General features: G+C 53.7%; 2 protein-coding genes across 2 annotated transcripts; one reads left to right on the top strand and one right to left on the bottom strand.

Annotated features, from left to right (window-relative positions):
- Positions 1-393: 393 nt before the first annotated feature.
- NCLIV_010660 (conserved hypothetical protein) lies at positions 394-8,955 on the bottom strand (the record flags this gene model as incomplete). Its single annotated transcript, XM_003880581.1, has 11 exons — positions 394-1,142; positions 1,587-1,773; positions 1,983-2,127; positions 2,327-2,468; positions 3,121-3,277; positions 3,854-4,177; positions 4,482-4,625; positions 4,991-5,102; positions 5,561-5,726; positions 6,267-6,668; positions 8,154-8,955. 11 exons carry the CDS (start codon positions 8,953-8,955, stop codon positions 394-396), a joined length of 3,330 nt encoding a protein of 1,109 aa, XP_003880630.1.
- A 2,140-nt stretch (positions 8,956-11,095) lies between these two features.
- NCLIV_010650 (conserved hypothetical protein) lies at positions 11,096-12,573 on the top strand (the record flags this gene model as incomplete). The annotated part of the gene is made up of 2 exons (XM_003880580.1): positions 11,096-11,408; positions 11,990-12,573. The coding sequence occupies 2 exons, from the start codon at positions 11,096-11,098 to the stop codon at positions 12,571-12,573; spliced, it is 897 nt and encodes a 298-aa protein (XP_003880629.1).
- Positions 12,574-15,931: the final 3,358 nt, after the last annotated feature.

Genomic DNA, 15,931 nt, shown 5'->3' with positions numbered 1-15,931 from the left:
CATTGGCACCTCTCGCTCTTCAGACCATGCGCAACTAGGACCCGTTCCACAGACTGTGCACATTTCTCTTTATATACATACATATATATATGTATATTCGACTTTACACATATTCTTAAAAAGCACTTTCATGCTTGTCTCTCTTACATATATCTCTGCATATATGTCGGTACACAGGTACTCATATATATATATATATATATATACATACATATTTTAGAAACGACTTTCTGCCTTCTTTCCCTGGTCGTGGGTTACATGAGAGCGGCGTGAAGGGCGAGACGGCGAAGAACACTACGTGTTTATTTTGGTACCACGGGAATCGAAGACGTACAGCTCAGCATCGAAGGCGGTAGAGAACCACAAAAAATGATCGACCTCGGAAAGTTACCTCTATCGCGTTGTTTTCCCCTGGACTAGAAAAGGGTCTTTCGGTGAGCCGCGAAGACACACTACTTTTCTGTTCAGACACCGGCACAGAGAGCCGCCACCGGGTGCAGAAAAACAAAAGGACGGGGAGGAGAGAGAGGACCAGAAACCGGAGACAGAGCAGGATGTGGAAGGAGACAAAACAGAAACAGAAGGAACAACGACGGGTAGACACAGCGATCGGGAGGAGTGAACCGAGATAGAAAGGGTAACACGGCAAGAAGGAAGGTAAGTAGCGACACGAAGAAGACGAGGGAGACGGTTCAAGGGATGGGTTTGGAGCGAGAGATGATGCCAGCGAGATGAGAAACAGAGAAACGAGAGACCAGCTACGCAGAGAAGAGACAGCGGACACGGAGAAAGACAACGAGCGCAGACGGAGGGACAGCACGAGAAACCAAGAGACGACAGAAGGCGGCGGGAACGGAAACGCCTAGGATCCCTGAAAACAAGGGAGAGTCTCAACCGCTTAACAGCGAAAGCGGGGGCAAATGAAAAAAAAAAACCTTCGCATTTTTCTTGAATCCCTCCGAAACAAGGCGAGCTTTTCAGAAGAATCCAGGCAAAAAGTCGCCGGGGGAGGTGTGGAAACAATGGGCAAAATATTTTTCCACAATCAATCGAACTTCGCGAGTTTCGGCGTGCCGAGACGAAGGAGACTGCGGCGGAATGGACGCGCGACCTGTCGCTGCTGCGAGTGCTATCTCGTTCAGCTTTTCCTCTGAAGAGAAAGAATGGGACAAACAAACACACTTTCCTTTGCGCCTGTGTTAAACAAACACACTTTCCTTTGCGCCTGTGTTTGTGGCGGCACACATCCCCCTGTCTTAGAACGAGGCGCATGAACGGTCAGGCACTGCATTCGTCAGGACGGAACGTCCCGCGCGAATGTTTACCGAGACACCTTGAACCGCCACCCTGTCTCTCGTGAGACACAACAGCCGACACCTCTCCCTCCTTCCACAAAAAATGCGGTTGTCCACACCGACGGGAAGACGAACACGTAGCATGGTATCGATGCCTACGCACGGATATAACATGCATGAATATACAAAAAGATATCAAGCTCTGAGCATTTCCACAGGGGCGCTGGTACACCTCGTGCCTGTTTTCCTATCGAGAGGCCTAAGACACATCTGCTTTGACGGGCGGGGTACCTTTTCTCTGCAGCCAGAGGAGCGCAAGGTCCTTGAACATGGCTTTGTTTTCGAAACGCCGCAGCGCAAGGAGACGGCAGATTTGCGAAAAAACCATGTAGAAAAACATGAGGACAATGTGGGCGAGGAAGACGACAGATGCGAAGGAAAAACGTTCATACCACGCGCCTCCAGGGCTGGTGTAGTGCTGAAGACCCAAAAGGGAAAGAACAAAAACACCACGTTTACGGCTGTGACTGATCCACAATGGAGACCAACAAATCGACCTAGCAGACGGGGCGCAAACACCCGATAACGGAACCCACCCGGGCTTTCCACGCTGCCGGCGCGTTTAGAGGAAACACCGCCTCCAAGAGAACCCGCCCCCCTCTCTTTCTGCGTCGCGACACCGCTCACCTCGAGAACGCTCTCGATAGCGTCCGGGTCCTTGCTGTAGGTTATGCTGTTCGGGAAAGTCAGGTAAAGAACGAAACACCATGCGCGCAGCAAGACGGTAATGAGGAGCTGGCGCCAGTGCACGCGCAGCAGGCCGTCGTTGAGCCTAACGAGAAGAAAAGACAAAGACAGAAAGTGCACACAAAGGAATGCATAGGAAGAAAGATCCCGCGACTTGGAGCAGCAAGCCTTCGATCTGCCCGTAGAAATGCGTTTTCGCGCCTCTGAAGCAACATGAGAACCAGAGAGAACCTCGCTTGTGTGGGCGGTCTCTCGTCCTCTTTCTCCGTCCCCCTTTGGCTTACCTCACGGCCTTGATCATGTTTGGGCCCACAAGCAGCTGATTCATCGAGATCGGGGCGAGCATGTGGGAGCAGTTGAGGAAAACCATGAGACACACTGTCGCCACAACCCCTGCTTCGTCGCCTCGCGGATGCGTCTCGAGTTCTGCAAAAGACACCAGAAGTTTGCGAACAGGAAGGTGACGCTCGAGAAAGGTCCAGAAACGGTTGAACGGAAAGAAGACGAGAGGGATATCAGATCGCCCGTGACACATCAAATTTGCGAAGGAAACGCCACCCAAGAAGACAGACACGGCGGGCGACAGCTGGGGCGTGCGCTTTCTGTGTCCCCATGGCTACGACTTACATCGAAGGAACCCCCTTTGAAATAGAGTTCCCCTTGAAGACAAGGATCGAAATAGCCCGACGGTGATCCTCGGTCTACTGTATGTTTTCGCGTCGTGCCGAGAAAGCGAGAGAAATCTCCGCAAATGCTACTGTGATCACGACCCTCGTCCCCGGACGGAGAGGCTGTGCGACGCTCGAAACGATGCTCAGAAAAAAGGGAGATCCAGTCTCTAGAAACCACTACATTTACACTTCACATGGCAATGAAAAGAGTGGCTAGGAACCGTGTGGTCTTGGGCACCAGGTTTCCCACAAGAAGAGGCTAGACTGCCATAGATGAACCACCCTGGTGTTGCTTTGCCTCCACAAAAGGGAATTCTTTGCTTCCTCAGAAAAGAAGGGGGATTCCTTTGCTTCCAGAAAAGAAAAGGGAATCTTGCTTCCTCGAAAGAAAGGGGAATCCAACTCACGTGCAAAGTCTGCTTCGCCGCCGTGTCGCGCCGCATCGAGCACCGTTTGCACTCTGCGGAATTTCCCGATCCGAGGTGGAGGGACAATGTACGTAATGTACTGTCTGCCCAGCATCACGCAGAGCACGGGGTAGAGAGTATACAGGACGCCGATCATCTGAAAAGAAGACCAGAAAGAATACCGGAAACGCCATTCGGAGAGCAGGAAAAAGAGACACATCCATTCCATGCCCCACCCCGACTTATACAGATAACAAATGTAAAAGATAATCATGCATAGATGCACGTATGCGTGCACAAATATATCTGCCTACGGGAATGCATCCATGTTTTCTTCCAAGCATCACACACAGGAGACGGGGTCATGACCGCAAACACACATCAGGCATCTGAACAGAGAAGGCGGATCAGACACCTGAAAAGAGAAAGAGAGACGGCGAAACATACATAGACGCCATGGTGGAACCTAGCAGGGGGTCTGAGGGCGAAAGATAGAGGGGAGAAAAAGAGGACACCGCGTTGAGGCTCTGGTGTTCTTCGCCAGGCTGGTGCTTGTTCCGTCTTTCTCCTCGTCGTTCCTGCGCTGACTCCTTGCGTTAATTTTCCTGTTTTCCTCTGCCGTGTGCCGCTTCGCCTGTTCTCTGCATTCGCTTCCCTTTTCTCCTCTCTCCTTTTTCTCTTCAGCCTCCTCTCGGAATTTCGCCTTTTCTCCCAGGGGCGTTTGCCTTCTCACCGGCACGAGTGTGAAGATGAAGATGGCATATTTGCCGAAGTCCATCACGTAGAGATGCAGATTGAAAATACTGTTGAAGACGCCAAAATCTCGGAAGGTAAGGACCATGAGGAAGAAGGAAAGCAGCTTTAGAGAGCCGAAAAAGGAGACAAAGAGAACGTCCAGAAGCGGCGCCGAGAGAAACCAGCAGGAGACGAGCATCAGGAAGTGCCCACACGTGATGATGAAGCAGACTTGGAGCTCCACGGGAATGTCACTCCACGGCCACGGCTGCTCTCGCATCGACTTGAGAGAAAACATCTGAATTGGAAAAACAGGGGAATCCTGGAGAGCCAACACACCAGACACACCGGAAAACCCCATGAACATCCATATATATATATATATATATATATATATATATATGCATGTTTATCCCTCGAATGCATGACAGAGACATATGCATGCATGTGTGTACAAAGAGAGATAGATCGACTGCTATAGAGATCTGCGTATACACACGCATATGTATATATTTATATATATATATATCCGCATATATTCATGCGCGTTCCTTGAACAAAATGAATATTCGTATCCAGTTTAATTAGATCTATATACTCTATGTGTATATCAGCGATAGACTTACGTTGTAGAAGAAGAAGAGACACGCGACAATGGCGATTTGGCAAATCCAGGTGGCCACGAAGGGGATGGCGATCCTCAATTCTTTCCAGAACGTCACCTTTAACGCATTGTCGAGCAGCGAGGCGACACCCCGTCTTCCTCCGACCTAGAAAAAGGAAAACCCGAGCCGAAAGATGACCGAGAGGGAAAGTCACCTCGGAACGAAAAATGAGTGAAGAAAGGGAGATAAAAGGGACACAAGAGCGCAGAGGAGAGAAATCTGACTGGTGAAGTTTCCGTCCCGAAAAAGGGGGGGGGGGATGGAAGGCTCCGAAATCCAAAAACAGACAAACGAAAACCTTGGGGGCACTGCGAAATAGGCTAGAGAAGACCGTTTCGATGCGCTATATGTGGGTTGTCACGACGTTAAGATGCATAGGAATTCGTCAGAAAAGGGGAATGCGACGACGAGGAAGAGAAACAGACGAAAAAGGCACGATAAATGAAACTACCTAGAGAACACGGACGGACCTTGTAGGAGAAGTATAGTTTCTGGATTACTCTCTTGAAGGTGAATCCTTTCACTGGCAACTTGCGAGTCTTCCCAGAAGCCGTGCGGCACAGTTCGGCTAGCCTTGCGAGCCTGTTCAGATGGGAAAAGGCACAGCATGCACCGGAGAAGCATAAAAGAGGAAACAACAGAACGTGTAATCCAGTCTAAATATGAACAGAAACGGTCGCAAAGCACACCGACGCACACGTTAGAGAGAAAACCCCACGAAACATGATTGCCTGTCCATTAGGAGAAACGCCTCGTGGACGAGTGTGAACGGGAACGACATACAGCAGAAGCTTTTCCGCGCTGTATGTACACCCCTACCTAGTGTCTCTCCCCTCGGATTACACATCTCTTATACACCTGCATTTCTCGAAACACGGATCTCGACACCTTTTGTATAGGAAGAGAGGGCGAGACGTTGATGGATCTACCCGCAGGTGCACAGACATAAAAAACTGCGGCCATGCGGCGAGGAAACAAACCAGAGAAGAGAGCTCCAGAACCAACGGATCGCAGCCGGGGCGGAGTCAGGGAATGCTCACATGCGGTCCTCCTCAGTCATCGCGCTGTCGTCATCCAAGTCAATTTCATCGAGCAGATTGCGTCCTTTCTGACCCCCAGTGCCGCAAGGGCGGCAGCAGCAAAGGGTTTGCAGAAATCCAGAGCACCACGACTGGCGAGCTGCCTCGTCGTGTTTCCGTGCTCGACCTGAGACAACACACGGCGCCAAAGAGAAGAGAAGACACACGCAGAGATCACCGAGATCGGTGCAAGCGACCGGGGGAAACGGACATAAAACACCAGACCGTTTGCACGATGTTCTGACCCTCCTCGCCACCTCAACCTCCATTTTCTGCTTTTACCCTCACTTCGACGAGAATGTCGAACTCCCTAAATCATCGATTACATGTAGAGAGCTTCAGTTATACATCTCGAAAGAGGGGCCCATGCACAGACAAAGATCCACTCATACCAGAAAAGCGATTTCTTGAACTTTGCCCCGCGACCTACAAACGTTCTGCATCTCGCGCTCCGACATCCCCTGGTGTCTCGCCTCCCTTCTCGTGCACGCCACTACGAGCGCCCACACATCAACATACCCACATATGCACTACAGAAACATATGTATGTATATAATATGCATGTGAGTCTGGAAGAGAATATATGCACTTTTCGGCCTTTTCAGAGTGTATGTACACAGCCCGTTGCCGCTCTCTTTCAACTCGCTTGAGTTCTTTCACTCCTCACCCTTCTTTCCACCGGCGTTCCCACCCGCCTCGGCGCCTGCGTCGCGTCCAGTCTGTCCAACTACCGGTCCCCCTTGGGCTCCCGCTGCAGCGTCTCCTCTGTCCTTGTCCATTTCCGCGCCGCGCTCGCCGAGAGCACGGGCGTTTCCGAGGCCTGCGCTCGGCGCCGCAACTCCCTCCCGGGTGTCCATCGCCGCGACAGACTTTTGGAGTTGCTGCTGTTGCAGCTTGACCGCCGACGTCGTGGCAGAAGTCGTCGTCGCCTCGCGCGCGGCCAGCAGAGAGTGGAGCTGAAGTTTGTGCTGGCGTTTCGCCTTCAGGTGCGCCGCCAGCGAGGCGTGCCTGATGCGGCTGCACTGCAGCGGAATGAAGCAAATGTTCTTCAGGAGAAAAGGAGAGAAACCTGCGAAAAAGCGGAGGAACGAGGGGACAGCAGACAGGTGAGACGCACAAGGAGAAGACATGCGAAAGAGAAGTCACGCGAAAAAGGGCGGCGGGCAACGGCGCTGTCGTCACATGCGAGAGAGAAGCCTGGAAGGCCGCAGGAATCCGGGAAAAACAGCTCTCGCCATGACCGAAAGAACAAGACAGGCACGAGGGAGAGATACACAAGACAAAGAAGAGAGGGCAAAACACGTGCGGAACAGGCGGCAAAACGTGCGTTGCGGGTGACATCTGAGTGCCGCGAAATTTCGATGAAGAGGACTCCTGCGCGGGTTCTCCCGACTTCCGATGAAAACAGGGACAGAGCGAGCGTGCGGTTTCCCTGCAGATCACTCCTGCGCGCGTTGCTTCGACCGCACTGGTAAGCACGAGTCTCACAGAAGCGGACGAGAAAGAAGAAGTACACTCGAGACAAAGAGGGAGACAGAGACTAAGTGAGAGAGGAGAGAAGCAAGAAGACGGAGGCCGCAGACGAGTTCGAAGCGAGGCTCTGAACTACACAGAAGGAGGCTGCGCCACATCCACAAAAGACGAACGCGTTCAAAGAGGGAAACACAAAACGCCTCCGCGACAAAGAGAAGAGAGACCAAAACGCGCCGTGTCGGAATCTGGGACGAAAACACAGACATTCGTCAGCTGCGGACGCCTCCTCTTCTCTCCAGGGTGGGAGAGGACGAGTCGCATGACCTGTCTCGCTGGTTTTGCAGTCGCGTATTTTTCAATACGCGCCTTCTCGCCCTTTGTCTCTGGAGCTTCTTCCAGCTTTTCTGCGTGCCGCTTCTTTTCATGTTCCCTTCTTCTCTGCCTCGCTCGACAAGCGACTCGCACCCCCCACGAGAAGACAGAAACATGTTGACCAGAGAGGAAGGGCGAAGAATGGAGAGGCGACTGCTGAAGAGTTTTTCGGAACGAAGCTCCTGCTTACCATCTGAGGGGAACAAAGGAACGAGACGCAAACAGGGAAGTCAAAGACGCCACAGGGACAGCGAGAATGAGGAGACAAGACGCACGGCGACCGCGGAAACTCGGGTCCCGACGCCACACACCGAGAGAAGAAAGAGCAGGAGACGAGGGAAGGGACAAGACAAAGAGCATTGGTTTTTGGAGATAAGACGAACAGAGAGAGCGAATGCAGAGAGCCAGGCAGAAAAGGAGAAACGAGAAACGTGGCGAGGGAAACTGAATATGAAACGAAACACGCCAAAAGCTGGACTGGTGAATCGCGAAGCCGCAGATCATAGTCCAAAGCAGGCGATACCTGTCGACACCTGTCTCTCTCCATGGATGTAGATGTGTACGCATGGGTTCATACCTTTGCCTAGGTATCTGCATATGACGTATCAACGCATACTTGCTGTTCTTCCCTCTGTATATGTCTCTCTGTCCCTCGACTTGTCTCTCTGTCTCTGTGTTTTTTCTGCTCCCTCAGAGCGTTTGTGTTTACCTTCGTATGTAGGGTAGTACGCCCAGGTGAAGAGTCGGACGGCGGCGAGAGGCAAGTCGATGATGCAGACGCCGAGGAGAGCGGCGTGTTTTCTGCTCATGAAGATGTCTCCTGTGTCTTTGTGAAATCTTTCTTCTTGCCTCTCAAGGAGGGGCGAGCGGGCGCCGACTGAGGGGAAGGAGTAGGCGTGGAGGAAGAAGGCGAGAGAGATGACGATGCCGACGACAAGCCGCAGCCAGGACGTTTGCTGGCTGATCGCTAGCGGGCAGGCTGAGTAGGTGAAGAAGGCTGCAGTGAGGTCGATGAAGTCGAGGACCACGTGCGTGATGCAGTCCGTGAGAAGCATCGCCTCTGTGGAGATCTGCGAAACGCCTCCGACGAGTTGCTCCATGGCCCGGAAGCCTAGGAGGGCGTAGACGACGCAGGCGAGGACGACGAGGAGCGAAACCTCGACGATTGTGCCGTGGGGGCCGTCAAAAATGAAGCCCTGGACTAAGCGGTCAGAGCCAAAGACGACGAAGAAGAAGATCACAATCTTGACTGTCAAGGCCCAGTCGTAGAGCACCCAGCAAGTCGCGCCTTTGAGCGCCGCCAAGTCCGCGCTGCTGTTGGACAGGAACGAGAGGAGCACAAAGACGTCAAACGCCCCAATGGCCAGCAGCGCCAGAGAGTAATTCGCCAAGTAGTACAGCAGTCCCATCTGCTGCACAACCAAGACGCAAAACGTCATCAAATACGCCAGGAAATTCCAAGAGACCGCCTGCTGGGGGACCGAACCCGACGACACCGCGGGGCCCGCCATCGCGAAGAAGGAAGAGAGGAAGGAGAGAAAGGAGGAGAGGAAGGAGAAGAAGAAGGAGAAGAAGGCTAGGTGGGACAAGAAGAGAACAGGAGACGATGAAGGCGAAGAAGAATGAGAAACTGGAGGGAGGCGGAGGCGCCGAAGAAGCCGCCGCAGGAGAAGAAGGGAAATAGGAAGACGAGGAGACAAACGAGAAGAGAGAAGGAAGCAGAAAAGCGGAGGACGTGTGGGAGAGAAGGAAGGCGGTTCGACGTTGTCAGAGCCACAGAAAAACAGTGGAAGAGACGGGGCGAGCAGAAGACTGTTGAGAAAAGGGGAGGAAATGAAATACGCGTTAGGAGACAAGCAAGTCAAAGGGAGACGGAGAGACGCAGTCGGCAAGAGATGAGATTGAGCAGGGACGGGGCGTGTCGAAGGGAAGGACAAGGCCCTAGGAGGGAAGGAAAGAGAGGCACTGCCTCTCGGGGTTTGAAGACTCTGGAGCTTTCCACAGAGAAGCGAGCAAAGACAGGGCGGGGTTGTCGCCCCAAGCACTTTCACTCTTCGCTTTCTCCCACATCCTCCCGGAGTCCGGATGCAGATCCTGAAAGGCTTTTCCCGGCGCGTGCTGCTGCGCTGGATGGCAGAGGTGAACGCGGTGCGGCGAGCATAAAGTTCTCGGCGAACAGGAGAAGAGAAAGAGAAGAAGGGAGAAAAAGAAGAAGAGAGAGAGAGAAGAATAAAGAGAAGAAGAGAAGGGAGGAGGAAAACATGAAAAGCGAGGCGGAAGCGACGAACGGGCAGGAAAACGCCCGGAAAACCACCCGAGAGAAGAGGCGTGGAACCTGAGATAGAAGACAAGGAGAGAAGGAAGAGGGCGGGAGTTGGAGCGGAAGAAGCCGAGAGGATACGGGGAAAGACAGACGACAAACAGAGGACGAAAGTCGGCGAAACGTGTGTATTTGCTTCGGAAAGCGAAATCGCGAAGGTTCGTGTCGCGCTGGGTTGGAAATGGCTGAGGGGGACTCTCGCTGCCTCCCAGTTTCGCCGGGAATCCCGCGCAAGTCCCAGCTGAAGACGAGTCGTGAGTTTGCAGCTATTTACACCTTTTCGCGACACGCAGAAAACTTTCACGCAATGCGATCCTCTGTCTCGAGTCTACACGCAAAAAACGACAAACGCCAGAGCCTCAAAGACACAGCGAGACCTTGCCGCTCGCGGGTGAAAAGCCGCGCTCTCTACGACGGTTTCTTTCCCCTTCGCCGTTTGTGAGCCTAGTCGAGGCTGGAGGGGTGTCCAGCCTTGTCAGTCTTTTTCCCCTTTTTGAGGGGAAGTTCACAGGAGAAAGAGAAGACTCTCAGATGTCTCCGCTTGCGATTTCCGGAGTTCTTTCCCGCCTGCTTGTCTCCGTCGTCACGGCCAGCTGCCACGCCACAGGACACAAAAGCTGCGCGCGCGTAGGCTGGGCGGTGGACCTGAAAATTGAGACGGCTTTTTGTTGCGGCGTGCATGCAGAGACACCCGTGCTCTGGAGGCGGCTTTGGCGAACGCGAAACGCGAGAGAGTCGAGGCGCCTGAAAACCGGTTTCCGTTGCTCTTTGGAGAGAGGCGAAAAACAGGCCTCGTCTGAAGGCAGAGTCGCCTGCGTGTGGATAGAATCGGGTTTTGCCTTCTGTGCAAAGACCATCTGACGAAAAGAACAACTCTCACAGAACAGGCACTTTTTGAGACAGGAAGAAAGACGGGGTTTGTGGACTGCGGATATAATCTCTCCGGAGCGTCGGAGGTCGCCGGTGTTCCTCTCGGTCGCCCGTTTCGATGCGGCAAAAACACGCCGAACGGAATCTGGTGGTTCCGTTGCAGTCCCCTCCCCTCTCTTCTTCTCTCCCGGCAAAAACACCTGCAGACGCCGGTATCCGTCTTCCTCTTCTCACGCTGCCAGGGAAGATCCGAATTCGTTCTTCTTTGCGTAGTTGACAACTCCCGAACTTTTCTGTTTCAAAAGGCCTTCCAAGCCTCGTCGTCCTGTCCTCGCAGACCCTCGTCTGCCCTGTGCTTTCCCGTCGTCAGCCTCGGCTTTCACTCCAGCTTCTCTGTTCTCCTGTCTCTCCCTTTTCTTCTCTCTCCTCTCCACCTCGTCTGTCTCTTCTGCATCTTCCCCATGGGAGCGGCTGCTTCTTCCCCAGGCGGCGCGGGTGCGTCCCAGGCCGGTCTGGGCTCTGGGGACAATCAGACGCCGAGCGCGGCGGGTCGCGATCTTTTTGCATCCGCAGTCGTTGACGTGCCGTCGTCCGCGGGAGTGAAGCACGTGGTGATTTTGGGCAACGACTTCGTCAACAACTTTGCAGTCTTCCCTTCGCAGACGTCCGTCTTCCCGCCTCACCAGGCAAAAAAAACGAACCCAAATAAGACCATGCAAGAGGAACTCAAGACAGACTCGCCAGGGCCGGTAGTCCCTCGCGACGATCCCTCAGGTGAGGAAACCTCTCTCTCCGTTCTTTCGCCGCCCCATGCACAAAGTGATCCCTTTCTAGATCATGTCGCGTGAATGTTCAGCCCACCCCATACTCTACAGACAGTCCACAGAGGTGTACCCTTCTCTGGGCTCCCAATTGCATGTGCATGCAGGCATATACCTGCCGACACGTCTCTATCGATATGTATATATATATATATATATATACATATATATTTTTGTAGATGTGTTTCTACCTAGGTATATGTAGGTCACGGGGCTCGTGCACGAGAAAGGTGTAAGCATCAATAGACGATTTAGGGTTGTGGGAGTCCCCGGCCCACCTCTTTCGAACTGCTACAGAGCACAGAGCTCGCAAGTGACTTCTGACTTCTCTGTCTCCATGGTTACCAAAATGCAAATAGGAAGCCATGGTGATATTTGTGTTTTCATAGGTGGACGCACCTGTTTTTCCATCTATGTGGATGTGTATATATGTGTACATATATGTGTGTATATGGGTAATTCGTCTCAGGTGTAGGTTGCAATTGTCGTGTGGAGTGTGTCACTGGGGTTTTCGTTGCTCGTGGCCTTTTGCAGCTGATCTCGTCCAGCGCCACAAGATGGCGGGCACCGAGCGTCTGGGCCTTGAACAGTCTGCGTCGCCGGGAGAGACCCCGTTTTTGGGCGAGAAAGGAGACAGTCTTTCGCTGGGCGGTGGACAGCCCACACAGGCACAGGGTCCCGACGCTGCCGCGATGGCGACTCAACAGAAAAAAGAGCTTCTGTCGGACATGCGGAATCATTTGAAGGCGGCGCTGGTGGAGCAAATGACGGTCTTGCGGCAGGGCTTGGCCGCGTGTCCCCTGACGCAAGCTGCGGCGTCTGCCGCCTCTGCAACGGCCGACGCGTCGCTGCGACAGGTCGCGAGTGTGCTTCCAGAAGAACGCGAGACAGTGTCTCCTGGATCTTGGTCGGAGGACATAAAGAGCGTTTCCTTTCCAAGACCGACCTGCCACGACGAGCAGCTTGCCGTTTTGCAGTGCTACAGCCGTCAGAGAAAAGGCGAAAAAGAGGGAAGAGCCGACTACCTCTCTTGCCACAGTGTCGTGGCTGACCTGCGCGCATGCAGCGAACGCGCCACACAACTTGCGCCCCTCACAAGGCAGAGCGCCGTCAACTAGCGGAGAACTGTGTCTCCTCTCACGCCCGTGCGTTGTATTCTTTGCTCTCTTCGTGGTCCTTCTTGAGGCCCAATCCCCCCGACGAAGGGGTGCCTGCTTCTTGCGCGCCGTGTGCATGCTTCCAAACGCTCTCTGCCTGTCGAGTGCTTGCGAGATTCCCTCTCCTTTTCCAAAAGCCTTCGCTCTGGCGCCTTGGGGCCCTATTTTGCGAGCGCCTCTCTCCCGGAGGTCTTCCTCTCGTGCAAGAAAAACTCGGCCCGAGTCTCCAGTTTTCTTTTTTCGACCGTCAAGCGCCGCCTTCGCTTGCTGTCGTCAGGCCTCCTCTCGCAAGCTTTCCAGCCGAGGCGTCTCTCGCGCCCTTCTTCTCTCCAAGACGAACAAAACGCGAAGAGCTTTTCGTTTTCTCTCTCACTTGGTAACAACTCCCCTCTGTCTTGATGCTAGTACACTCCCAAAAAAACGTGTGTGCCTTTCTCCCTGCCGGAGTACGCTCCACAGCCCGTGCGCTTCTACCCGAGAGTGTCGAGTCCCAAAGATCGGGAAGAACGGAACTGGCCACTGGCATGTGTTTCTCTTTCGGTTTTTGAACGGCAGGTGTTGAACAGATCTTCCAGTTCGTCTCCCCCACAAAAATCCCGATCCATTAAAGCGCGAACGAACAAAGGCTGTTCTCCGCCTTCTCTCGTCGCAAACTCTCATTTTCTTTTTTTCTCGGGAGCGGCCTCTTGCCGTATTTTTCGCGGCGCGGCCACGGGATGTCGCCCGGGTCAAGTTCTCACAACCATCAGCGAGATTCGTGAGGAGATTCAATGGCATGTCTTCACGTGTACGCGAGAGAAGACACGCGTTCGACTCTCCCTCACTTCTCTCCAGCAGTCTCGCCCTCTTTGTTTCTCTATGCCTTTGAAGGCGTGGAGACCCCGGGCAACCAAGACTCCCGTCTCTTCGCACTTTTTTCGGTCTTTTGCGTAGCCTCTGTTGAGGGATTTTCACTCACAGGTAGCACGGCGATGCAGCTGAGCCTTGTCGGTCCCACGCGAACACACGAGGAAGCACACGCGATAGACAGCGACACTCTGCAGGTCTGTATCAGACGCGACTGAGGAGTGAGGCGTAAAGCCCTTCTAGAAAAACAGGCTTCTCTACCCTTCCACTTCTCGATCCTCTCTGTCAGGCTCTGTCTCCTTTCTCTGTCTCGGTTCTTGTTCGTGTGTAGCCGACACACGGACAAGAAGACAGCCATGCGAGTGCACTTGTGTGGGTGACCCGCAAAGGCTGTCTTTGACACATCGAACGTGGGAGCCTCCATCAAAGTCGCTGTTTTTCAAACTTTGTATGCTGCGAAGAACCTGCGTCCGATTCCAGCAGCGTGGCAAAGACTCGGGAAAGTTTCTATGTTGTGCTTCGCGAGGCGGCACCTACTCCTTTTCGATTCTTAGATCAGTGCGACGCAGAGCATAGCCGACGCTAGAGGTTTCTCGCGTGTTGAAGGCGTGGAAGCTGAGCTGAGAAACTCTCTTCAGGCTGGCAGACTGGAGCAGAGATGAAGCGGAGCTGGGCACTGTACATTTAGAGACTGCCGCTCTTCTTGCCTGCTGGCCGACGGCTTCGTTTCGCGGTCTAACCCCCCCTCCCAACCCCTGGTTCCTCGTTTCTTTTCTCGCTCACTGCATCTTCTGAGAGGCGCTGCAAAGAAACGGCCAAGGTGAGTACTGGTTGTTCCCGTTGCTGCAGAGTAAAACATTCGCACTTTTTCTTAATCGCCCGCTCGGCCCCAAAGCCGCGCGCGCCTGCACTATCGCTACCTCTCTCCCGCGCGCGCCTGCACTATCGCTACCTCTCTCCCGCGCGCGCCTGCACTATCGCTACCTCTCTCCCGCGCGCCCTCCTCGGAGACACTTTCGTTCTTTTTAAGTTGCAGCGTTTGCACTTGAACTGATAGGTTACGTTTGCGCGCGTGTGCGAGTTCCGCTAAAAGCATCAAAGATTGAAAACGACTTGATCAGCGAACTCGTTTCCAGCGGCAGGCTGACTCACCGCGAGTCTCTCAAGGAACCCTCACCCACCTGGACGGTGTCAAGAGAGCCGTGCGTCGACAGCCTGACGGTCACCGCAGTTTTGGTTCTGCTCGCTTCTCGGCTTTTCCAGCGAAACGGGCGAGAGCTTGGCGTGTGTACTTTCTCCTGGAAAGGAAGAGCGTCTCTCTCTGCAGTTAAGTGCTTTCGGCGTTGTGTGGCAACTCTCCCATTCGAGCCACGCACGCGCTCGGCGTGTCCGTGCCTGCTCAAGGTGCTCGGCCGTCCCCTCCGCGTCCGTGCGGCTCTTCTCGGAAAAAGCTGAAAGGAAACCTTTCGCCGGCGAGACTCCGTTCTTCCGTCTCGCTCTTTGCCGCACGTTTCCTGCCTGACCGCGTCTTCCAGTTTCGTTTCCTTGCTCTTTTCCGCTAGTGCCCTCGGATTCATGTCGGCTTCCGACTCTCTCGTCAGCGCGTGTGCGGTCGCGTGGTGATTGATTCCCTTGGAATCTTGTTTCAAATCTTATGAAACCGTTTAGGGCTATGCAATTTCATTAAAAGCGCACGCGGTTAAGAAATACAAAAATCTCTTTCCAGGGCTCTTGCAGGATTACCGCCCAGGCTCTCTGCTCAAAAAGAAGCGCGCGCGCCGACTCCGTCTCCATCGGTGGTGTCCCTACTGCCCTCGCGTCGCCCTAGCCGCGGCACCAAGTGTCTCCTCTGGCGGTCAGGCTTTCCAGGCTCGTAAGGCTCCAAAGCGTTTGGGGCGCGTCGTTCCTTCGCGGGAGTTCCGTCGCAGCTGTTTCGTGCCCCGTTTGGATGTCGGCGCCTGGCTGCGCCGGTGAGCCTCGACGAGGTATGGCCATCAGTTGACGCTCCCACTGGTTCGCCTCTTCCTCTCCTGGTCCTCTCGAGGACAGCTTTTGGGGACGTGAAGGCAGAAAGAAGATCAAGAAGAGAAACAACGAGAAAGAGCAGTGGAAGAGAGAGTCCAGGAGAAGGAAGAGAAAGAGGAAGGAGACGCGGAGAAGGCAGAAGGGAAGAGGAAGAGAAAGAGGAGACAAGACCGGTGAAGGGAGTAGAGGCTTCGAAAAGGAAGAGAGTAGCTTGCCTTTAGAGAGGTTGCACGATCCGTGGAAAGCAGACTGTAAAGGGGAGAGAGATACATGTGAGATAAAGAGACAGAGGCAAGCCGAGAGAGACGTTCTGCTGTTGCCCTTGACTTCTTCGACTTCTCCTTTCGCTGCTCTTTCTCATCTCCCTTGCTCCAGTTCTCGCCGTGGATTGACCGGTGCTCCTCGCACGAGGAACCCGAAACGCAAGTGCCTGAGTCCTTACGCTCCT

This window comes from Neospora caninum, chromosome IV (genome assembly GCF_000208865.1).
Source record: "Neospora caninum Liverpool complete genome, chromosome IV".
Taxonomy (NCBI): Eukaryota; Apicomplexa; class Conoidasida; order Eucoccidiorida; family Sarcocystidae; genus Neospora; species Neospora caninum.
The sequence above is the reverse complement of the archived record's forward strand: the minus strand, read 5'-3'. Positions and strand labels throughout refer to the sequence as shown.